General features: G+C 47.8%; 1 protein-coding gene across 1 annotated transcript in view; it reads right to left on the reverse strand.

Annotated features, from left to right (window-relative positions):
• Positions 1-2,296: 2,296 nt before the first annotated feature.
• The window catches only part of LOC113456521 (pleckstrin homology domain-containing family A member 7-like), a 131,776-nt gene continuing 109,195 nt past the window's right edge, over positions 2,297-24,877 (reverse strand). Inside the window, exons 4-6 of the mRNA XM_026781204.1 lie at positions 11,918-12,001; positions 3,111-3,222; positions 2,297-2,464 (exon numbers count right to left, since the gene is read on the reverse strand). Coding sequence (XP_026637005.1) covers positions 2,336-2,464; positions 3,111-3,222; positions 11,918-12,001 — 325 coding nt within the window. The 3' untranslated portion in view covers positions 2,297-2,335. The remainder of the gene's footprint in view (positions 2,465-3,110; positions 3,223-11,917; positions 12,002-24,877) is intronic.

The following is a 24,877-nucleotide window of genomic DNA, read 5'->3' on the forward strand; positions in this document are numbered from 1 at the left end:
ACCAGTCTTCTCTAACAACAAGGAGAATCTGAGAGTTGGGTTTAACTGACAAAACATCTTTCCTTGCCATGCGGCAGTGGCACACACCTTTAATTACAGCACTCTGTAGGCAGAGGCAGGCCAGCCTGGTCTACAGAGTGAATTCCAGGACAGCCAGGGCAGTTACACAGTGAAATCTTGTCTCAAAAGAAACCAAAGGGGGGGGGGGGATCTCTCCTTGAAGCTGGAGAGATAGCTTAGTGGTTAAAAGCACTTGCTGCTCTTGCAGGAACCTGAGTTCAGTTCTTAGAACCACGCGACAGCTCACAACTGTCTCTGCTCCAGTTTTGAGGGATGAGATGCCCTTTCCTGGCTTCCATGGTCTCCAAGCATGAGCATGGAACACATATACACGTAAACAAAATATTCATACACATAAAAATAAAGTCTTTTCCTAGTTTTGACAGGCTTGAATTAAAACAGAAGAACAGCCTGGCGGTGGTGGTGCACGCCTTTAATCCCAGCACTTGGGAGGCAGAGGCAGGTGGATTTCTGTGAGTTTTGAGGCCAGCCTGGTCTACAAAGAGTTCTAGGACAGCCAGGACTGTTACATAGAGAAACCCTGTCCTGAAAAACAAAAGCAAACAAACAAAACAAACATAAAAACAGCTTCCAACCTAAATACGACAGGAGACTTGTCTGCTGTGCACCCCCACCCCACAACACACACTAAAGCGCCAAAACCAAATTAACTTGATGCTGTCATCCATGGTCAGTTCTGCAGACTGGTGAAATGATTTCTACAGTCTAGACAGCATTTCCCTTCTTTTTACTGGCAGGCCTTTATCCATCCTCCATACATGGTTCAAATGCCACTTCCTGGGGAAAGCTTCCTGGGCTGAGTGAGCACAGTTCTGCTTCTGCTGTGAGTATGCAATGCTCTAAACAGACCGTTATGGAAGCAGAGCAGCAAAAGGGGTGGGAGGTGGGAAGAATTATTTACAGTCCTTTCCCTCTCCTGCCACATTTCCAACCAGTATCCGTTCTTTAACCGGGCATGTCAGATAGGATAATTACTCAGATGAGGACAGCCATGTGAGAAAAGAGGAAAGACCAGAGCTATGGAAGCAGACATAGGACCAGGAGCAGATAAAGAGATTTGGGACTCTGCTTCCATGGGAAGGGGGCTCTGGAATCCCTCCTATACAGTGTACAGTGTAAAGTCCTTCTCACAAATGCTATCCTCAAATGGGCATCATTGATCTTGGAGTCTGATTGGCTTTGTCGCTGCCAGTAGGTGATAGATTAGGGATGGGTGACAGTGTGATGTGAAAAATGTCTTCTTTGTTTCCCTCTGCAGATGACAAGTTCCTGAGGAAACCTTATTTACCTCTTCACACATGTTGTGTGAGCCCCACAAACCATGGCACAGACATGCGGAGCAAATTAATGAAGAAATGACAAGGAGAAAAGGAAGGGGCCAACGAGACATAGTTCCGGGGTTGTCTGTCATAGCTCAGAGCTGTCTGAAAGATCAGAGACAAAGCAATGAGGGTGTATGTGTCATGAAGCTGAAGGAGACAGGGTTGCCACGTTTCCTGACTAAACAGATGTGGGAAAAGAAGAAGCAGGTGATGGTATTGGGGTCTCTTCCCTGCACACCTGAGAGAGGAATGATGGCTCCTCATTACTAAGATCCAGGGAAAGTGGCTGGAGAGAGGGTGGGGCAGGAAGCAAGTGATGATTCTGGCAGATTTGGGTTTCCAAGTGCTAGGGAGCTAGCCATACATCCTAGGCAAGGGCCGGGCGATGGTAGCGCACGCCTTTAATCCCAACACTCAGGAGGCAGAGGAGCTCTGTGAGTTTGAGACCAACCTGGTCTACAGAGAGAATTCCAGGACAGGCTCCAAAGCTACACAGAGAAACTCTGCCTCGAAAAACCAAAAAACATTTTAGGCAAGGAAAAGATAGCATTTGTAGGTAAACAATAACGAAGGCACCGTCACTAGGAAAGCAGGTGCTGGCAAAGGGTGAACCGGGTTCTGGCCAACTCATCCATTCACACTGTAGCCCTGGGCTTCAATATGCAGCCCTCTCCCCTCATCTCCATCACCCCACACTGCATCTGACCAGCCCCTGGTCACCAAGAGCATCGGGCCAAAGAGGTGAAGTGGTTTTGGGGAGGGAAGCTGCAGCCCTGGGCAAACAGCTCACTCACAAACAATTAACAGGTCATCGTGCACAGTGGGCAGAACCCAGCTGCCCCAAACAAACTCTGGAACAAGAAGCTTCTTCAGCTATTCACAGCCTCCCAAGGCCGGAGGAGAGGGAAGCAAGCAAGATACACTCTTCCACCTCACTCCCACCTCAGCCTTCTCACCTGCTTGTGCAGCCAGCCCCTCACCACCACCGGGACATTGAGGTTCCTCCGAATGGCCTGGTCTCTCTTCCCAAAGCTGTGCACTTTGCTGCTAGACTTGAGGATCTAGGAAAAGAAGACTCTGTTCTAGCGGCAGGGACTGAGCAGGGCACACACATGTTGTGTGACAGGAGGACTGTTTGCACCCTTCTGTCACTGTGTGCCCTTGGTCACAGCATCCCTCCCAGTCAAACAGCACGACCCAGACACAGCAAACGCCTCATGATTTACACAGAGTGATATGAGTTAAGGGAGTTTTCCATTAAGAGCTGCTGCCATGGCATTCCGAAACAAAGTCACTTTCAGTCCCTGACTTTGTCAGTATCCAGTACTTGGTCCCCCAATCTGTTTCACCTGTCTAAGTCAGTGAGCCTACATTTTGAACAAAAACATCTGCGCATTTCGCTCTTCAAGCCTGTCTGTCACTGAAACTTGCCAGGATCTAACACCATATACACGTAAACAGAGGTGTTGCTTTCTGAACACACGCCAGGACAGTGAAGAAAGCATTCAAGGAACTAGATGCCAGTCCTGGTCACTCAGCAACCACCCGTTTCCTTGGAGAAGGCTCCTATCTCCTGATCTGTAATTTTGGGGAGCATTTATTATGGGTGAACCCCACAAAACTGTGTATAATCAAATGGACTTCTGGTTACAAAAAGGCTTGGAAAAATACAGAAGGGACATGAAGAACCGGTGATTGGGGGCTCACCTTGGGTCCAGGCTTGGCTTCCAGGGTGGATGTGGTCCCAGACGTTGATGTCTCACTGACCATGCTGGACGGTCTTTGGTTTCTCTCTTGCTTCGACATACGTGGGTGTGGCCTGCAGGAAGGCGTAGGGGAATCCTGTGAGTATGTGCCCAGCTGCAGAGTGGAAAGCCCAGTCTATGACCTGTCCTAGGCTGGAGCTGGCTGCTTGGCATCAGAACAACTCAGGTCCCAGTTTTTGGAGTTTGTCTGATCCCAGATTGTAGACAGAGGTCACAAAATTCGCCTGTCCCTGTCCTTCAGAGGACCAAAAAGATGGCAGATGGACACACCACCACAGCCAGACATTCCAGAAAACGGTGCACACCGTGCTCCCTGTCTGTGATCCTAAGGTACCCACACTCATTCTCTTACTAGGGTGTCCTGGCGACTGCTCAAGGCGCACAATACTCTTCACAGAAGGAGGGAGTCATCATACCGTTATACATATACACACACACCTCCACTTCCACAATTCCCAAAAGAAGCTGTTTATAATTAGTAACAAGAAATCACTTGCGCACACATCCACACCCCCAGATATACACAGAGAATGCTTACATAAACGCCAGTGGGGCTTGCCGCCCAAAATAGACCTACTCAACAAAGAGTCCTATTCTGGGAACACTTCATTTGCCCCAAAATAGAGCCACTGGAGATATTAACCCCCTGTGCCATGCCTGGATAGCAGGAAGTCATGAAGTATCTGTAAGGCCACAGTAGGGAACCCTGGTGCCTCCCCATCAGCATCCCAGCCACATGGACTTCCTGCTGAGAGGTCAGGTGGCTCAGAGCTCGGGAGCGCTACTCTAAAGAGATGTGGAAGAACATCCTTCTCACCTGCTTTCCGAGGAGCCCATATCTGTATCAGTCTTTTCCACACACAGCTGTCAAAGCTTTCACCCAAACTCAATACCTATCCTTGAACAGCATGATGTATGACGACAAGACCCTGCCAGCTCCACAATCTGTAGGCTGTCCCTGAGCAGAAAGCAGAAAGCACTGCATTCCTTGACTGCATCTTGTCTGCTGCTCCAATAGGCAGCAGGATCCAGCAGGTCTACATATAATGTTGTTGAGGCTTCCTGCTTCAGGAGTTGAGAAAAATTACTTCGGAGGACTTAGCCAGGACCCTGAAAAGACAGAGCTGGAGGATCCAGGCCAGATGAAGCTGAGAGAAAAGAGCTCAGAATGTCCCGCATCACTTGCTTTTACAGGGCGTGATGGAAAAATTCTAGTCTTCACCTAGAGAAACCATGCTCCCTTCAGTGCTTCATGCACCACCACTGCTCAAAAGACACGGATCCTTGTAGCTGATCTCAACACCAGCACTGCCCCAGGAGACGACTTTTCTGCAGAAGTTGTGTGGCCACTACGCTTCCCCTGCAGCAGGCAGGCATCAGCTTCCCAATGGGCCAGCCCCATGAGATGCTCAGCAGTGGCAAATGCACTACCCACCAGGAGGAAAGCCGGCCGACTCCGTATCAGCCAGACTCATCCAGAGTCCCTGCCCACGGCTTCCATCGCAGCCAAAAAACGTTGTTACTGCTCCCTGCTCAGACGGGGAAATGTCACCAGGCTGGGCCTCTCCCTTGGCAGAGGCTGCAGCAGCAAATTCACAGTTTGGGGGTGGGAAGAGGCTGCTGTGCCATATCTCTGCCTCTCAGCAGGACAACCAGCCATCTTCCCAGGACCTGGTCCTGCCCAGCTTTCCAGAGGGGGGGTCAAGGAAGGAGAACTCTTGGGTTGCCTGTTAGGCAACTTTTTTCCCCCACTGAAATCTAAGACACAACGGGTGGATGAGAGATGATAAAGGCGCTTGCCTCCAAGTCTGAGGACCTGAGTTCAATACCTGGGACCTCCATGGTAAGAGAGAACCAGTTCCTACAGCTGTCCTCTCACCTACACAGACACACAGATATACACACACAGACAGATATACACACAGAGACATACATACACACACAGACATACATACACACACACACAGATTCAAGACCTAAGAGACAATCTCACAAAAGGGTTAGTTTTGACTTTACCAACTTCAATTGGATTTCCTTTGAGATACTAATAGAAACATTATAGGATATTTAAGAAAATACAAAAAAAGTTAAATGGTGAAGTGAGGAGGGGGATCCTCCATAGTCCAGCCACCCAAAACAAAAGCATTTTAACATTTATTTACATCTGTCCTTTCTGTTATACCTGGTTTGATTTTGGGGGTGCTGTTTTGTGTTTGTTAGTTTTTTTGTTTTTCTCTGTAATTGTGATGTGTTCATGATCTTATTTATACCTGAGGTTTTAAACTATTTTAGCTTGCAAGGTACAGTAACACATAACTTTAATCCCAGCACTCAGGAAGCAGAGGCGGGTGGATCTCTGTGAGTTCAAGGTTAACAGGGTCTACACAGTGAGTTCCAGAACAGCTAGAGTCACATAGTGAAACCCTGTCTCAAACAAAACAAAGCAAAACAAGACAAAAATCAAGAACATGCATGCGCATATGCACGCACACACATGTACACATACTTTAATATAAACATTTTTTTCATCACTTATTTTGGGGGGTGGTGAGACAGGGTTTCCCTGTGTAACTGCCCTGGCTGTCCTCGAACTCAGAGACCTACCTATCTGGATCTGTGGCTGGTCCAGGAAACTCAGAATGAGTGAGAGCTTTGCCATATCTTCGCCTTAGTCTGGCCATCATAACTTTACTCCTGGCCATGGGTACTAGCTGGCTGGGAGTTTTCTCAGCCAATAGCATGAGGAGAAAGACAAAACTTGGCCACAGGTTTTGGGTAAAAAGAGGACAGAGCTCCTGCTGGAGGAACCAGATACAGAGAGATTTTGTTTGGAGTAAGACTGGTTATGGCCACACCACTGACATCTAAGAAGCAGTGGGAGGCAGGGGAGGAAAGGAAAACCCCAAATCTGCCCTAGGAAGATGACTGTGTTGTCTACTAACGCTGCAAGAAGGATCCCCAATCAACCAACAGTCTTCAGTGTTATATGTAGCCTGACCCAGCACTCTGAAAAAATGAAGACAGACATATGCAGTCTAGCCATCCAAGACAAGGCCATCCCCTCACCACGGAACACACTGAAAGATGACCTTGGAAATGAGCACAAGTTATTTACTAGAATCACAACTAGCAATCCATTTTATATCATGAGACTAGACATGAGAAAGTATCAAAACAACTTCCTCAGTGGGATGAAAAGCTGGCTCTCACGAAAGCTCCCATAGTAGTTTAGCCCGTTGATTTAAGCACGGGAGCACCCAGGATGTATTTACGAAGCCTCCAGAACAGATAAGCCATGGGACCCAGAATGAGTGAACGGGGCATCATTAAACAGAGGGAGATCTGGTGCATTTGCTTCAACGAGGCTACTGAACAGGAAAGTCCCCACTGAAGAATGTGGCTGGACAGACATACTGATCTGTCTTCAAGTCCTCAGCCTGGATGTACTCTGCTAATAAGTTTCACCCAAGAATGTCCCCAGAAGACAAACAGTTCCCTTCAGCATGCCCTCAGGCACACTACATCCTACAGAGGAGACCACAGAACCTGCATGCTCAGACTCTTAGTGTCCTTAAATAAGATCTATTCACTGTAAGCCTGCTTGTTGGGTTTCTGTGCTGTCTGGATTCCCAGGACAGTGGGATGGCTGAAACAAAGACCTCCCTTTTCTTCACTTAAGCTACATGAATGCAGATTATTTTGCTGCAGGGGTGTAGGTTGAAGTTCAAAACAGTGAGCTAAACTTTGAGCTCAGCTGCCTCCTGTCAGAACCAAACAAAAGAAATGAAGAGTAGACGAAATCAGCTGGGAGAAGTCCCATTGGGAAAGGGCTGGATTATACGCGATCGTAGCCAAGAAGTGACTTTCTCTGCCTCAAGACAAAGTGCTCATAACCTGATAGGCAGAGCCAGAACCTTTATAAATGTGGAAGCCATTTGCTCTGGGCACCTGAGTGTCAACAAAGCAGGACCCTTCGGTCTGCAGGTCACTACAGACAGGTCACCCAAGCTCTGAGGACAGATGCACGAAGTACAGCAAGTATGCTGGGTGATGGTGGCGCAAGCCTTTAATCCCAGCACTGGAGAAGCAGAGGAAGGTGGGATCTCTGTGAGTCTGAGACTAACCTGGTCTACAGAACGAGTTCCAGGACAAACCCCAAAGCTACAGAGAAACCCTGTTTCGGAAAAACTAAACCGAAACAGAACAAAAAAGTAAAAGAAGAACTTGACTGTAGCTCAGGGGTAGAGTGCTTGCCTAGTACTCACGAAAACCTAGGTTCAATCCCCAGAACTTTAAAAATTTAAATTAAGTTAAAAACAATGACCTGGGTGGGGTCTGCCATAAAGACATCTGTGAGATATTGATCTGGGCTATCACAGCCCAAAGGACAATCCTCAAACCAGGGAATCTGGGATAGGGAAAGAGCAAGAGCAGAGACGACAGGATTTCAGCTGGGCTCTGATATGTTTTCACTCTCCCACACATCGGCTCTTTGGGCCTCAGTTTCCATTTTAAATGGGGTGGAAACTTCTCTCCACAAGGCAGCTTGTGCATTAAGACGACTTTCTGAGAACTAGGGGCACTGTAAGATCTGCACCGTTCCTGCGTCACCACTGGAGACCCCAGAACCTAAATCCCAGGTACAGTTTATTTTTGCTACCAAGTCCCTTCTCTCCGGAAAGCTCAAGAAGCCAACCGAGTAGCTGAGACCACAATGGTTTCTTAGGAACACCTTACCTGTGACTTGTTTTTTAGTCAAAATATAGAAACTATGGCAGGCTTCCTTTTTAGTGGTCAAGGCAATGGCTGAAAGTCATCTGACTTATGAGGAAACAGAACTATATTATTAAAAAGACCTTATTGGGCTGGGGATCTGGCTGGGTGACAGTGTACTTGTCTAGTGTTAGCAAGACCCTCAATTTGATCCTTGGCACTGAAACAAAACAAAACAACTCATTTAATGTTATCCCATGAATTCTGAGATAGAAGGAACCCCAACTTCAGGCGCTGTCCTCAAGGATTCCAAAGACCAGAGAACTCAGCTGGGAGAGGGCTGTGGATGGAGGACTGCGTACAAGAGTAGGCACACTTGCAAACACAAGCACTCATTTAAGGAGCACAATCTACAGTGAAAATGACAGAGAAGGAAGGAAGAGAGGGAGGGAGAGAGAGAAGGAGGGAGGGAGAAGGGAAAATTAGTTGTTGTCCCAAGCAGGCTGACACACCTTCTCTTCCCAGATAGAGACACAGACAGGCTGCCAATGCTTGCTGTCAACTTCCAGTAACCCGGGGGAGGCTGTCTGACAAGGGATTTCACGGGTGAGGTTGAGTAGCTGCAACCTCACCCCAGCACAGTTCACTATGCACTTTCCCCATCCCCCTCAATTCCTTAAACACAGGCTGGGAAAGAGCCCAAACAGCACTTCCTCACCTGGCATGAAGACAGCCCAGACAGTTGTGCCCCCACCCCTCAATCAGAGCATTGTCCTGAATTTGGCATCAGAGCCCCCAAGCTGGACTGCCTTGGGCTAGACTCTTCCTGCTTCAGACTCCATGACTGCAGGATGAGAGAAAGACACCGACCTCGGAGACTCTCCCATTCTCATCCAGCCTGCCTGCTCCTCCTGCCTGATCTACCAAGCAGCTGCCCTTCTCATCAGACTACAACAATTGTCAATTGGCAACCAGAGCAATTCCCAGGTTGTGGGGAAGGAAAAGAACTAGAGAAGCCACAGGAAGAAACAAGGCTTCTGTTTTAAAGCAACAGCTTCCCTTCCACATAGCAAAGCCACCACGACTACATATTAGGCCAGCAGAAAAGAGCCGAAGATGTGGGTGTCATGTGGCAAGGACTGCATTCCCAACTGACAATGCCCCATCGAAACATCCACACCAAAAACTGCCACTTGTCCCATTCCCGTGTCTCCCCTTACCTGTGACTGTCACAAATGCTGCCTGAAAATCCGGAGAGGAAAACCAGTCAAGTTCCTGCATCTGCTTGCCAGGTGTTTGCATTTCTCCTCATCTTTTCTGCTGCCATGGCAACCAAATGCAACAGGCAAAGCTAGCCCAAGACTATCAGTGTCTGGAGACAAGGTGCTGGTTCTACCAGTCACTGATGGCCACAGATGAGACTCCCACAGCCCAGAACCACGAGGGTGAGCACGGGCTGGCCTCCTCCTGGAGCTGGAGAGCCTTCTCCCATGCTCACTCGCCCTTACCTCTGGCTGTCAGCTTTTACCAACATGTAGCTGCAGGAAGAACAGCAGACAGAATCACCTAGCAGGGGGAGATTTCCACCTAAACCCACAATCTGCAGCAGCTTCAGGAGAGCTTTGCCCTGAAACCCGTAAAATAAAGTCTCTTCGGCAAAGGGGCCAAAGTTCAGTAAGAGACCGCCTACCTTCAGCAGGCTCAGGCCTCTCTCAGAGCTGTCTTCAGACACCGCTCACACCACCAGCCATTCCAACCGTGTTTTCTCTCCAAATACGCAAATGGAATGGGAGGACAGTTGAAACTGACTGAGCACAGGGAAAGGCATTCCAAGTAAAGGTCCCCTTGGTGAGGACCCCCAAGGGAGCCCACAGGCCTTGCAGTTGGTTGCCCAGCACAACAGTGGGCTTTTGAACTTCCAAAGCAAGTGCGCTCTCTCTCAAGCCTGGCCCCACCTCCACATGAAATGTGTGCGGAGTCTGGGGATTGGTGTACACAGCTCACGGTCAGTCAGCTGCCGTCACTGCTCAGGAATGCCTCTCCCTTCCCCAAAGCTGTAGAGGCACCCGCACGGAGAAGAAGAAAGTATGTGTGTGCCTGTGCTCGAGGCTCAGACATGGGAATCGCATTCCTGGGCCTTGGGTGTGGATAGACCCTGACAGCTACTGTGATGAACAGCTCTAATTGTCAACTTGACACAATTTGAGAACCACCTGCAAGGAAGTGTCTAGATGAGGCGTTGGTCTACATTGGGTTAGCCTATGGGCATGTCTATTAGGGACTGTCTTAATTAAGTTAACTGATCTAAGAAGACCCAGCCCACTGTGGGCAGCAGCACCATCCTCTAGGCAGGAGGACCTGATGTGTTTTAAGGGTGGAGAAATCAAGCTGAGCACAAGCAAGCAAGCGATCACGCACGCATTAATTTATCTCTGCTCTTGACTAGATGTGCTGTAACTAGCTGTCTGATTTGACTTCCCCATGCTATCATTTCTATCACCCAAGGTACAAGCTGACACTTCGGGTTCCACAGTTGTGGATGCGCCATGAAGCCTTCTGGCAAATTACATAGCCACCCAGGGTCCTCAAGTCCTAGTGATCTATGCATAAGGAGGCTACATAAACCCATGCGTGTGTGCGTGCGTGCGTGTGTGCATGCACTAGACAGTCTTTAAAAGCTGGACACACTCGTTATATGCTCTCTTCCAGCACCAAATTTCCGACAGGCCTGAGCACCTTCTTCTCTCCTCCTCTTAATAAATTACTCCCCTGCCCCCCTGAGGCAGGGTTTCTCTGTAGCTTTGAAGCCTGTCTAGATTTTGTAGACCAGGCTAGCCTCGAACTCAGAGAGATCTGCCTGCCTCTGCCTCCCAAGTGCTGAGAATAAAGGTCTTAATAAACTCTTAAAGTAGGTTCCGTTGTGTGTCTTGTGATTCGTTTTCATGCCCCATAATTTCATAATGACAGAATTGTAAGCTGATATAAACCCCTTCCCCACTAAGTTGCTTTTTGTCAGGATATTTTATCACAGCAACGGAAATAAAACTAGCACAACCACAAAGGGCCAGACACCCACTGACAATTGAAAAAAATCAGTGAGCATCAGGAAGCGGCTTCAGAAGAGTGGCACAGATAATCCGATCATGAGCAATGAGGCCCTATACCAATGCTGGGGACGGGTTCCTGAAGAAGAGGCAGCAGAGGAAGCTTGGTGTCTCTGAAGCAAGGCTAAGGTTAGGTTAGAATCTCCACGCAACAGGCTCCGTAGCCCACTCAGACAGCACAGTGAGTCCAGCTAATGACGAGGGTTTTCTCCCTGAAGAGCACTGCCTCTCCTCTAGACCCCACCTTTGGATTTCTACTTGATGGCTTTAGCGGTTTTGTTTATGCACAACTGTAGCAGGAGAGTAGATGGAAATAAGCATATAAAGAAAGGCTGGAAACCCTCTCCACCGAGGTTGACATGTAAAAGGGCGTGTAAAGAAAAATGTGAGCTACGCGTCGGCCCAAAGCCCACCATACTGAAATATACAACCCTCTGTAAAGCACTGTCATTGAGTCTGATCTTTTTCCAGCTCTGGCCTGTTTCCACACTTGGAGAAGCTGTGCTCCCTTAGTAAACTTTTCCGTTACTATCCGCTATCTCTGTCCAAATCCTTGCTCAGGGACAAGAACATGGGAATTCCTGCAGGTAGCCTTGGCACCCAATCTCACCTCTTACCACCTTCCCACCAGGTGAGGAGTCTAGTCAGAGGGCAGCTTGTGTGCAAGCTGGATGTCTCAGCAGAAAGGGGATTTTAAGAGGCTGTGATAGCACCCCCACATCCTGTAGCATCTCTCCACCAGACAAGTGGAGACTGAAAAACAAAACTCCTCTCAATCCACTCTAAGACCCTCTACCCCACCACAAGACAAACACGCAAACCAAAACAGCAGAAAGCGCCTAGCAGGTTGTGTTTTGATGAACTCAAAACAAGAACTATTTCCAAGCTTTCAACTTACTCTATCTGAGTAAGAACATAAAGAAATACTTACTCCTCCTGAAGAATGAATTCACTGTTTTCTGGAGAAAACTGTCCAGTCATAGGATGCCTGAAGGTTGTGGTCTGCTGGTTGTGGCTAGAGAGACAGAAAGATAAGAAGTCACATGATTAAGGGAACTAGGACACCAAAAGATGATATGCTAGAGACCCAGGTCATCAAACATTCCTCTGGGAAGGAGGAACACGGCTGGTCTGGAACTCAGTACACATTAGCCCAGGCTGCCCTCAAACACATACAGGTCCCCTGTCTCTGACTCCTAAGCTTCCAGCTAGTATTGTTTTTTGAAACGGTCTGTTTGGATGGAAGAATCATCCCAGGGCTGGAAGGCCACCCAGGAGCGTTGGTATCCATTAAACCTGGGCTTTTTCTAATTCGGTTGATTTGGTCTGATTTGGATTATTGGGTCGGCAGAGAGGTTTATTGGGCCACAAAAACTTTTCAGGTCTAGCTACATATCTTTGACTGCCCTGGAATTTTTGTGTAGACTAGGCTGGCCTCAAACTTTAGACAATCCTCCTATCTGTTTTGCACATAGTGGAATTACAGGTATGTGTCACCATGCCCAGGAATACACAATATCTTAAAGATACATTTCACAAAGTTCCAAAACACTGAAACACTAAAAAGAAAAAAAAAAAACCCTCTATAAGATAGCAAGCTGATACAAGAATGAAGGAAAATAGGCAGCACTCTCAACATCCCCAAACTGTATGTCAGGGAAAGAATCCTAAGAATTAACCACCCAGCCAGCAAATCCTATCTTCTTAAAATTCTCCTCACTGCTACCAAATGTCTTCAGTTCACTGAAGGGAAAATAAACGTATGGGCATGTCTCTGCAACGTGACCTGCTCGGTTCCAACACCCAAGCCTTCTACCACCCTTCGGAAGTCAGGAGGGGCTGCTTCCACGCCAAGATGACAGACTCGCCCGAGTGTAGGTGTTCTGTGTGTTGACAAAGACTGCCTGGAGTTTCAAAAGATGCAGAGTCGGCTCTGAAGGCTGCTGGTTTGTTTCGCAAATAAGCAAATAAATGAATCTCCTTTCTCAACAGGGAATGTGATGGATTGAAAAAGAATTTCCCAAGCACAAAATCATAGTTGCTTTTAGATTTTTATCAAATCTAGAAACAAACTAACGAAAAGCACCTGTGGCATCATTATATGTGTGGAAAACTCCAAGGCAGTTTGGGGTTTATTTTTTGCCTTCTATTTAAAAACATAATAATAATTTTTTTTTAAAAAAAATTGTTACTGCATTTGTTTGTTTATAGGTGGGAGTACATGTATCAGGGCACACAAGCAGAGGTCAGAGGGCAACTTTCAGGAGTTTGTTCTCTCACTGAACTCAGGTTCCTTACCTACTAAGCCCAAGTTGGCAGAGTCTTCTCCACATAGAAAAATATGTTGTGGCTGGAGAGATGGCTCAGCGGTTAAGAGCACTGACTGCTCTTCCAGAGGGCCTGAGTTCAATTCCCAGCAACCACATGGTGCTCACAACCATCTATAGTGGGATCTGATGCTCTCTTCTGGCATAAAGGTATACATGCAGATAGAGCACTCATATACATAAAATTAAAAGTCTTTTTAAAAATGCTGCTTTTTTTCAGTTTTTTTTATTTGATGTTAACTTTCTTTTTTAAAAAAATCTTCAAGTCAACATACAAAGTAAAGGTTCCACTGTGGTTTTGTTTTTTGTTTTTTTGTATATGTAACTCATGCAGGAGAAACACTTTCATTCCGGTGCCTTCATTTGAATTACTGAGTCTGACATATGAACATAATATTTTTCACACCTTCAAATTACATTCATTGCCTATGTGTGAGACATTGCTGTGGATACAAGGGAGCAGGGAAACAAAAGCATCCCTACTCCCTGACCCCATGGTGCTTCTGTTTAGACCCATATACTCTGCTAATGCTGGAGATTTTATGGGGTCTCTCCCATCATAATCAGCAACTTTGAGTATAGATGCCCCCTCACCCCAATTCAAAAATATTTCCTTGAGTTGAAGCCTCCAAACTAAAATTGCTAAATCAGAGGGTATGGGCTCTTTTCAAAAGCTCTTAACACAGGCAGGGAGGAGACTTTTGCTCTCCCAGCCAATAGATCATCTCAGCTTAGTGATGTTAAGCTGTTAGCTTCACCCCCTAACTGAGCACTGAGTCTCTCTGGAGATTAGTGGATCTAAATCTGCACAGCACACAGTTTAGGAAGACAGGTAAGGAAGACAATATCTAAAAGCCCGAGACTTTCCTTACTCTGTCCTGGTGCCTGATGTAACCTTAGCACAGGGAGCTAGAGTGGGCCAAGTCCTAACAAGCCATCAGACCAGGCTGCTTGTTGACAGACCCAGCCACAGAGAACCGCCCCTACCAAACCTTCACTCATCCCAGCACAGATGGCCTCTCAATTCCCAGTCCTATTCTTGGGCCAGCCCACAGAATCCTATGACCTCATCTGGCAGGCGGCAGCCTGGGCCTCCCAAAAAAGCACTTTCCAGTTGGGATAGGAACAGCCCCCTGCAACACCTGTTTCAGACAGCCTTGCATCACATTCAAGGGCTGGGCCTTATTTCATCTAGCTTTTTCACAGTCAAATCCAGGAAGCTTGAGAGTATAAACTCTGGGTTGGTCCCATTTGCAATCTGGTGGGGAAACAACTGATCGGTAGAGAGTAATCAAGCAACAACACCACTGACCTCTAGAGCCTCGGAAGCACTTCAGAGTCCACAAACATTTACTCACACATCCAGCCATCAGCACACCAGCTCCACACTTTGTTAGAGAGAAAACTGGGCTAAGAAGATGAGGGGTGTGCACAGGACAACCTCAGGGAAGTGTTCAGACAGGGAATGAATCTAGGTTCTGTTTATAAATCCCAGGCCTTCTGCATGATTTGCTGTCCCCTTCCCTTAAGAAGCAGAGACTGATGTTTTCTTGACTATGGTCAGAAAGCCCTGTGGGCAGGGCATCAGAAACACAGTGCCATATTCACCTACCCTTTCATCCCCCTTGTGCCCAGGGCCAAAGTTCTAAATGATACTTGTACGGCAAGCAGTATACCCCAAGGAGCCTCTGGTCCTATCATCAGGTCAGGTGATGGACCCTCTGGTAGACAGGAGCATAGGGCCAATCTTCTATGTGCCTGGAACAGATCCAGCAGCCAGTGGCCACCTTTTCTACACACAATATCAACCCCGAGGGCAGTCAGTCTGTCTCCTACCCCCAACTCATGTCATATAAATAAACCCACGGAGTCCCAGGCTCATGAATCCTGAGCTACAAGGTGTTGGTACTTAATTCAGAAGTACAAGCACTCTAACATTGGAAGGACGATGAGTTAAACTGATGAAAAACAGCTGTTGCTTGGTCACACCTAGAGCAATTCCTCACACTCCCTTCCCCGATATGCCTGCTGCCCTTGATGCCAACACCATCAGCCTCGGCCCTCCCAGTTTCTGCTCATTCTCTTTGTCCAACACTCTCAGGTACCCAAGGAGGTTAGAAGCACAAATCATGTTATTTCCGTGATAGAAATAAAAGAAATTAGGTTCCAGATTATGAACTATTATCAGAATTAGAAAGAGAGAGAAAGAGAGAGGACATAACCAACATAACCATTGGGAGAGGAGACGAACCTATGTGGATGAATAAATCCTGAATTCTGGGATCCTGAAACTTCATCGCTTTTGATTGAATGTACCCAGCTTGCTCTTGGCAGAGCTTCCAGCTCAGCACTCTTTGAACAAAAAAAGAGTAAGGTTCCTAGGCTACACCATTCAACCTAATACCAGTAGGCAAGTTACCTGTTGTTAGTAGGCCATTAGGGAGAAAGGCGAGCCCCACAAGAGGTAGACAACCTGTCTACTGATACAGTCAACTACTGTGCTCTCTACAGAGCTCCAGACCCACCACTGCCCAACAAAGGCTGCCTGTTACATAAGCTTGAGACTCCAAGTCCAGTCGTGCATGCTTCATTCCTTGTCCCTTTTTTGACCTTAAAATGCCATTAAGTTTCCTGATCCTAAAACCCACAGTCGCATGTCCCATTACCCTGACTCAAGAAGCATTTGCAAACCTGTATCGACACATCCCTGAAATACCTGTCCTGAAACCTGACTTCCCACCTCTGCTCCTCAGCATGGCAGACATGGCCCGGCTGGGAGCCAGGCGACTGGATTCAAGGGAATAGAAACTCTCCTCGCGCAGGAGTTTCTGTTTCTCTTTAGGCTACTGAGAAAGCAATCTGCCAAATGATTTAAACACAATCTAGTCTTCTTTTTTAAAATCCCACTCTTCCCCCTAGAAACAACTTCTGGGAAAGGCCTGGCAGCCAGGGCGACCTGGAGAGTCCCAGGAAACATGGAGGGAAGGCAGCAAGGGAGAGTAAGCGCCCAAATAAATAAACACACCTTCACAAAAGCCCTGGACTGGGAAGGAAAGCCCACAGAGGGCTGGCAGCAAACACAAGAGCCTTGATAACAGAATACAGAGGACCATGGAGAACAGAGAACTGAGCTCAGTAGAGCTCACCTGCACCACACATGGGACTGGTCAGAATGTGAGGGCCTGACAGTTTCCTGCCAAGTTTTGGGAAGGGGAATTTTTCATTCATATAGAATGAGCATAGACTGGTGTGGTGGTGCACGCCTTTAATCCTAGCACTCAGGAGGCAGAGGCAGGAGGATCCCTAAATTGGAGGCCAGCCTGGTCTGCAGAGCAAGTTCTAAGGCAGCCAGGACTACACAGAGAAACCCTGACTTAGAAAACCAAAATCAAACCAAAAAAAAAAAAAAAAAACTTCAATTAGTTAAACATAAAAGTTCCAATTACTTATCTAGGAAGTTGATTTTTTTTATTGATTTTTTTTTTAATGCAGGGAGCTCTGGAAAGCTGTGAACGACGCTTGACAGGAGGCCAGAGCACACTGTTGAGTGCTGCTCCCTGATGGCTGTGGCATTGGTATGTGGAGTGTGGCAGATGTGCTGTTGGCACTAGCGCTTATCTGGTCCTAGCTATAAAAAGAAGAAACAGCTTAAAATGTAAGAAAAGTATCCAGTCAAAGTCAGCAGAGCCTCATCAACATACAGAGCAAAGCCTGTCAGTCCCCTGTCCCCAGCCTCCCAACCCGACACTGGAGAACAGTCACCTGCAGGCTAAGGCCGCCTTCAACATCGCCTCCAGGCTTCTTACGGCACATTTTCTCTTTGGCCTCAGTGTCTCAACAGAACTGTGGACTGTGGGTCACCTAGTAGTACCCCAGAAAATGCTCAAAAATGAAAATGGAAACTCCACAAATGAGAAGAAATTGCCTTAACTATGTCAGCTCTCATCTGGGCTCCTCAGCAGAGAGGGTGTAATCGGGAGCAGAAACTATCTTCAGGGCTAGGCATCAGCTCAGTTGGCAGAGTGCACAAGGCTGTGGGTTTAACCCCCAGCACCATAAGAGGGCTGAGGTGGCTCACACCACCATCCATCCCAGCACTGAGGAGGTGGGGACAATGTTAGCAGTTCAAAGTCATCCTCCCTCACCTGGAGTTAGCCTGGGCTAGATGGGATGGTATCAAAAAGACAGTATCTTCGAATTGCGAGCATTTCCTAAGCTCCTTTTGGTTTGTTTTACTTGGCACTTTTACTAATTTGTTCACTTAACAGGAAGTGTCACCGTAATGTGGCACTTCTAAGGAGGCTGACGATCTTATGAGAGTGGTCTTTCAAGCTTGCAGACTTGAATCCGTCAACATTGACAACAGTTCTCTCCACACAGCCACTTCCCTGCCAGCCCTTCTTCCTGTGGCCTGAGAATAGGCCTGGATGAGCCAGCCAGCCTATGGTCCTATCCTGTCCCCAAGAGAAAACTACCCACGCAGTACTAAGGTATCTCTTTCAACATGTGCCCTGAGCAATCGTCAGCCCAGAGCTTTGGAGCTGGGCTGGATTCCAACCAAAGCAAGCCTCTTCACCTCTCTAAGCCTTGGCTCCATCATTACAAATGGGATTTTAAAATGTTCCTAGGGGTTAAAACAAAGGGGCACACACACTTAAACATACAGAAGGCATTCAATGTTTCTTGAACCCAACTGAGCCTTGACTATAGAAACAGACATCTAAGTTTTAACTAAAGAACAATAAGCTGTCTTTGTCCCAAACCAAACTTTTCTGGTAACAATGTCCTCAATTGGAGTCATTCTCTGTTCCTTCTATGGCCTAACTTTGGCTTGGGATATGCATGTGAGTTCTACTGGCTTTTTCTCTAAGATGCTCTATATTCACCCTTGCTTTCCACCACCTCCACTACTTGCCTCTGGCCACACCCCACCCACCCGCCCCAGCACTAGGGACCAAACGTAGGGCCTCGAGCATGTGAGGCAAGTACCCTCGTGACAAAAGGCTGTCTCCAGCCTTCATTTCACCTTTTAGTTGGAGACAGTCTCTCACTAAATCAGACTCACTCTGTGGCCCGGGCAGACCTTGCAGTTGTGATCCTCCTGCCTCAGCTTCCCAAGTAGCTGGAATTATAGCCTTGCAACTACCAGGCTTAGCTTTTGTCTCCCGATTAGCCTCTGCAACAGCTAAGCACATCCTTTCTCAGCTTCTGTGACTTCACTGGAAGTGAGATCATGGCAGGCTTCTCCATGAAGCACTGGAAGCACCACACCATCCAGAGTGAAAATTAGTTGCTTTGCCTTGGCTTGGAAAATGCTAGAAGATGGGTTAGCAATGGTTTTAGATCAGTTGGCACAGTGCTTGCCCAGCACACACAAAGCCCTGGGTTCCATTTCTGGTGCCACACAAGCAGGCATTGCAGCACACACTAGATGGAGCAGGAGGCCTAGAAGCTCAAGGTCACCGTCAACTACAAAGTGAGTTCCAGGCTACCCTGGGCTACATGAGAATCTGTCTCATGACAAACAAAACCTCAAGATGACATGACTCCTAGCTGGCGACAGCCTCGTCATATACTATTCTGTCCCTGCATACCTCACTTCCTGAACACCAGGCCTTTCCCACTTGGCACCCTCTGTCCTCACAGTCTGCACGTTCCTTGCCTGTATCCATGCAGCTGGCACCTTGTCCTTTAGATCTGGGTAGGGCTGTCACCACCTCAGCCCGTCTCACTGTCACTTCATACCACATCGGCCTATTTTAGTTATTAACAGCTGAGATGTTTCGCACTTAGGCGCACATGCGATTACTGTGGGTCCCTCTGACAAGCACGCAGATCTGACCTGTCTCTACTACATCAGTTTGTAGAGGTATCTGGCACCCAGGAGATGCTCAGAAGCATCTCTGGACTCAATGAATAGGAAAAAACTAATGGGATTCTGACCTTCAAGTGAGCCCTCTAGTGAACTGCCTACACCTGCAGAAAGCAGAACTCAGGCAACGGAGACAAGAACCTAATGGTCATTGGCCATCAAGATGCAGCAACTGGCAGCGCAAGAGACATTAGCACGCCAGAAGCCTCTGCAGGCCCACAAGGGAAGGTTAATACCCTCAATGCAGAAAGTGAGGATCAAGTGCCTGAGAGGAAACTGCTGAGTGATTAAGAAGACACAGGGTGGGGTAGGAGTATAAACACGCTCTCCTATGTCTCACTTGTATGAACTAGAAGAGTGTGAGGCTAAGCTAACAGTTCAGGGGAAGATATGAAGGCTCTTTCATTGTTCTTAGTTCCCCCAACTAATACTTTTCCTCCAGTCTTCTCCACGTGCCAGTACTCAGTTCTTTGGAGGCTGGCTCTTGTATTTCTTGTGTTTTTCCTAGAGTATGGGAACAGGGATGTTCACATGGGAGACACCTGAACTGTTACCTTGGGAAAGAGCAACAGCCACCTTTGGCAGGAGGTTGTGCAGAGTCTATCAACCCATCACAAAGTCCAGATAGGTGACCCGGGCGGGGCTCCCAGGCCCAGAAGAAGGAACCTACGCCAGTGCTAGAAGCACCCATTATCCCTGGGGAGCCAGAAATACAGCAGCGCCAGGCTACCAGCATCCACACTACCCACATCTGGCTTACTTCACCCACCCCAAGTTAGGCAGCAACTTGAGTCCAGCCAAACCCCAGGGCCACCACCTGAGGGGTTCAGATACTGCCTCTTCTGTGCCTAAAGGCACAAGAAAGAGTAGCATCTGAGAGGGTCACAGCATGACTGTCCACCTCGGAAAGAGGTACCTCTGTCCTTCTGGTCCCCTGGATAGAGCAGACTGATGATTTCCAGCACAATCTAGAAAGCTCTGTCACACAGGTTATATATGGGTTTCACAGATCCACTCGGTGGCCACTCCATTTGTAAAACTCTCTCCCAAGCAAGTAACCTGGCCGAAGGAAGAAACCTACCTGCATCTCAGATCCTACAAGGGGTCGCATAGCTAGAATCCCACCTGCCAAATAGGGAGCTTTATTTTGGCTTCCTGTGATTATGAATGAAAAGATGAAAGTCAAACTCCTACTAGAATGAGGAAGTCAAACGCCGACAGCCCTGCCCACTTTGTGAAGGAAGTTTTCAGAGAAACAAGGTAATGGAATGTCAGCCTTGTTAGCAGTGACTCCTCAATCTCTCAGGGCTCTGGTTTCCTCATCCTGGGTTCCCCATCGCAGAGGCCACCCAGGCAGATCAGATTGGAGTTCAAGCCTTAGCTCTGTCCCGTGCATAACATCCAATGAGTGGGTAAGTGCTGGACTTATCTGGAAAGGGAAGAGATAATCCAGCTCAGCACGGTTAGGAAACACTTCCGCATTTGGGGCCTGCTAGGCTTTTCCTTGGCTGGCTCTAGAATGCTCTGCATTACAACTCCAGCAGGACGGGCCTGCAAAGACAGAGACTCAAGCACAGGCTTTCCTCTTCTTGGGTCAAAGCACACAAAACCCCAGATCACTGTTAACATCTATTTAAAGAACTCGCCTGCCAGGCAGTGGTTTCAGATCAGCAGGCACAGCCCCTCAACCACACCCTTGTCCCTCAGAGGGTCTGTCACCATGGTGTCGAAAGAACAGACCAAGAAAGTGCACCTCCCCTACAGACTGAGCTCAGCCAGGGACACAGCGCCTACAGGAGGACTGAAGTCACAGGGAGGCATTCTCAACCTCAGAGCGCCCATTCATACTTCATTCAGTGCCTCCTGAATCCGGTGCCACTTGAGAAAACTGGGCCAGGTGTTACCAGCACCTCCCAGGCAGTGAGGATGTTTTAGGTGACAGGATCTTCTCAAACTCCTACCACCCATCCAACCCCAGTCGAACTGGAAGTTCGATGACACTACAGGTAACTTAAAACACAAGGAACCTTCCCCTCCTCATCTCCAACAGGACACCTTTCCGTCCGTAGGAACGTGAGGGAAGTAAGAGTTCAGGACCCTTTCGTCCTCATGAAATGGCGCTCTTGCTGAGCGATGGCACTGCTGGCCATCTGAAACTTCGGGAACCAAAATCTACCACACACTGAATCCTTACAGACCCATCCGGGACTCACCCGCTCGCTCACTTCCTGCAGACAGGCCCACACTCGCCCTGAGTCCCATGGTCAGAACCGTGTCTTTCCTGGTGGTAGTCTGAGGAAATCTGCACTCAGCTCAGGGCAGGCGAGAGGAAGGCTTGTTCTCTCTTTCTCCACAACTGCTCCCAGTGTTACAATCCAGCAAGCCGCCCTGTTCCTGTTCCTGCTCATTCATCCTCCCTCCTCTCCACACCCCAAGCACAATCAGGCACCAGGCAGGCACACACCTCCAGCTCTGAGTCACCACCCCTGTGGCCAAAGGGAATGAGGGTGACTGGCTGTAGACATCCAGGCAAGCGCTAAGGGACTCAGTGTGTTGTTCTTGGAGCCTGGGAGGTTGGCTCCCTCTAGCATCAGGACAGAGCCTAACACCCAGCCCTGATGTCAGAAAGAACCATCTGGTTATTTTCTTCCATCCTGCGCTGGGTTAAAATCAGCCCTAAGACCAAGCCTCGTCTTGGTGGAGAAGTACTACCACATCCATCTACCTGCCTGGTAAAACTCTGGATTCTTCCAGAACTGCCTGGGAATGGCTAGGGCTCTTTGAGGACAATATAACCAGGAAGCTTTCACTCCCAAAAGAGGCAGGAGACAGAAAGGGAAACTAAGATACTGAGGTCACAGAACAGCAGTGGCTCTTTCACTGTAACCTACACAGGTCTACAGATCACAAGGTGGGCGACAGCCCTACGGGGTTGAAGGGGACAGGGAATTGCACGCTGTTACACAGCTGCATTCTAGAGTTGTTGCCACAGTGCTGGCATAGGTAGGAGCTCAAGAAACATATACTGAGAACACAATAAAGGAGATTTTGTTCTCAATCTATTTAGGATGGCAGTTGGGCAGGTTTTCTAAACTTTGCTACTGCTTTCAGCACTTTGGTGGTAAAACCTGAGTTATTGTCTTTAAAAAAAAGGGGGGGGGAGTTAAAAGCCTTCAAGATTATAAGACAAGGGCTGGAAAGATGGCTCAGCACTGGTTGCTCTTCCAAAGACCCGGGTTCAATTCCTAGTACCCACATGGCAGGCAGCTCACAACTGTCTGTAACTCCAGTTCCAGAGAATTTAACACCCTTAAACAGATATACATGTAGGCAAAACACTAAGGCACATAAAATATAAATAAATAAAAAGATTATAAGACAATGTGAGTCTGCCACAGCAAAATGAAAGAGTAAGTGACCAGATGAAGGCACGTCAGGTCCAAAGGAAACTCCAGACATCCAGAGCCGGGTTCTGCCTGGGCTACAGAAGCATTTCTGGAGGTCAGATAAGAGCCAGCACTCTCAGGAACTTGTGAAGCCGGCTCCCCTCTACCAAACAGGAGTCATTTCCCTTCCTACTGACAGAAGGGGCAAATGGCTACCTATGGTGCCTATTAGCATACCAAAGCACATGCTGGCCTCCAGGCTCCCTCGGTGTCACAAGAACCTGGTTCTTCACCTCTCCCAGTTACCTGGCTTCCCTCCCACCAGCTACTCATTCTCCTTACAACCCTGCTATTCGGGCTATGCCTGAGTGTAGACTCGTGCTTCTGTTTTCTCTATTCTCTTTCTCTTGCTGTTTTCCTCTCTCTCACAAAGGCCTTGGGCCATGTCCAGTCTACTTCTTTCTCTCTCTCATATCTACAATATAAACCTTCCCCTTAACCATACCACGGAGTGGTCATGTCATCAGTTTATACAAGGAGTACTACTGGCTGCTGGTGGAGGAAGAACATTCTTTTTTGAGGGTGCTCTGGGGATGGCTCCAAACCCATTCACCTACAGGCCGCAGTAACTGGACTAAGTGGGTTATCCAAACAAACAGCAACAATAAAGACATAAGTTGGGAGGGTATACAATGGAGGGAATAAAGGGGAGTTGGAAGACAGAAATAGGAAGTAGATATGATCATATTTCATTGTATACATGTATGAAATTCTCAAAAATAAAGGAAATGTGTGTGTGTGTGTGAGACAGAGAGACAGACAGACAGACAGACAGACAGACAGACAGACCAGGAGCCATTCTCACAATTGTCTTCCCTAACAAAATAGTTTTAACTACAAAAGAGATTGTAATAATCACAAATCCGTTGTTATAAAGACTGAATTAGTTGGGTGATGACGGCACACACCTTTAATCCCAGCATTCAGGAGGCAGAGGCCAGCCTGGTCTACATAGTGAGTTCCAGGACAGACAGGGCTACACAGAGAAACCTTGTCTTGAAAAACCAAAACCAAACAAAAAACCTGAATTAGCCTTACAAGCACAAACACCACATAGCTAATACTTATTTGGTCCTACTGTGTGCTTAGCACTGTGTACTTTGGGGGATAGAGAATGATTACTGCCTCACCTGCCTCATGATACAAGCACTCAATCCAACAGGACAGGCAGCTGCGGTCATTTGCGCTGTGCACCCAGGTTGGGGCAGGTGTCCAATGTAAACACAAGCGTGACTTCATCTAGAAATCCTGTTGTAAGAACAACGCCCTTGTATGTAGTACTATGTCCATTTCACAAACAAAGAAATCAGAGCAGAAAGCAGCCCAGAGCCTTTCTTCAACCTCATGACCAAAACTCAAGTTCTAATTAGCACAAAGTGGGGGCTTAGTCTTCTTCCTGCTCACTCTTCAGGCAAAGGCCAGAGGGCCCCAGTGGGCCAGATGCCAAGGAGCTAGTGAAGGAACAGGAAGTGCCCTGGGCATAATCATCAGGTACCAGACTTAACCCTCTATCACCAGCAACACCCTGAAAGAGATCAGTGACAGGTATGTGAGAACCAGAAAGGCCACAAAGACTGTTCCTCACTCTGCCCAAAGGCCCTACCTCCAAAATCCCTGGCCAGGTTGTCCTTGCTGCCAGATCAGTTGTGCTGGAGCCCAGGTTTCTTTGATTATCTCCCCTCTCCCACCTTGCTTTTGTATCTGACCACTCCACATCCTGTGAGATTAACTGTCCGCCAGCTTCAATCACTTTGTCGCTCCCACCCCTGAGTGTGTCTCCCACTGCCATCTTCCCTGCTACATTCTGTGTAACCTTCAAGGTCTCTTTTCTTCTAAGTGGCCCTGCCTGGTCACCTCCAGCCCCTCCGACTCCTGAAGGCTTAAACTACAGTGGTATTCTTCCCAATTCTTATTTGCGTTTCAAAATTTTTTCAAGAGCTACATATTCCAGAAGGATTATGAACCATGAATCCAAATGCAGTAGCAGTGTTAAACTCTGGTAGCGGATACTTGTGCCTGTTTGACCCTGTGTCATTATTGTTATTTGTGTTTACGGATTACTTAGTCATTTAAAATTTTAGTTGGCCAGTGAGACAGCTCAGTAGGTCAAGGCTCTCACCACTGAGCCTGGCTACCTGAGTTCAATCCCTAGGACCTGCACAGTGGAAGAAGAGAACCGATACAAGTTATCCTCTCTCTCTCTCTCTCTCTCTCTCTCTCTCTCTCTCTCTCTCTCTCTCTCTCTC

Source organism: Microtus ochrogaster, chromosome 8 (assembly GCF_000317375.1).
Source record: "Microtus ochrogaster isolate Prairie Vole_2 chromosome 8, MicOch1.0, whole genome shotgun sequence".
Lineage (NCBI taxonomy): Eukaryota > Metazoa > Chordata > Mammalia > Rodentia > Cricetidae > Microtus > Microtus ochrogaster.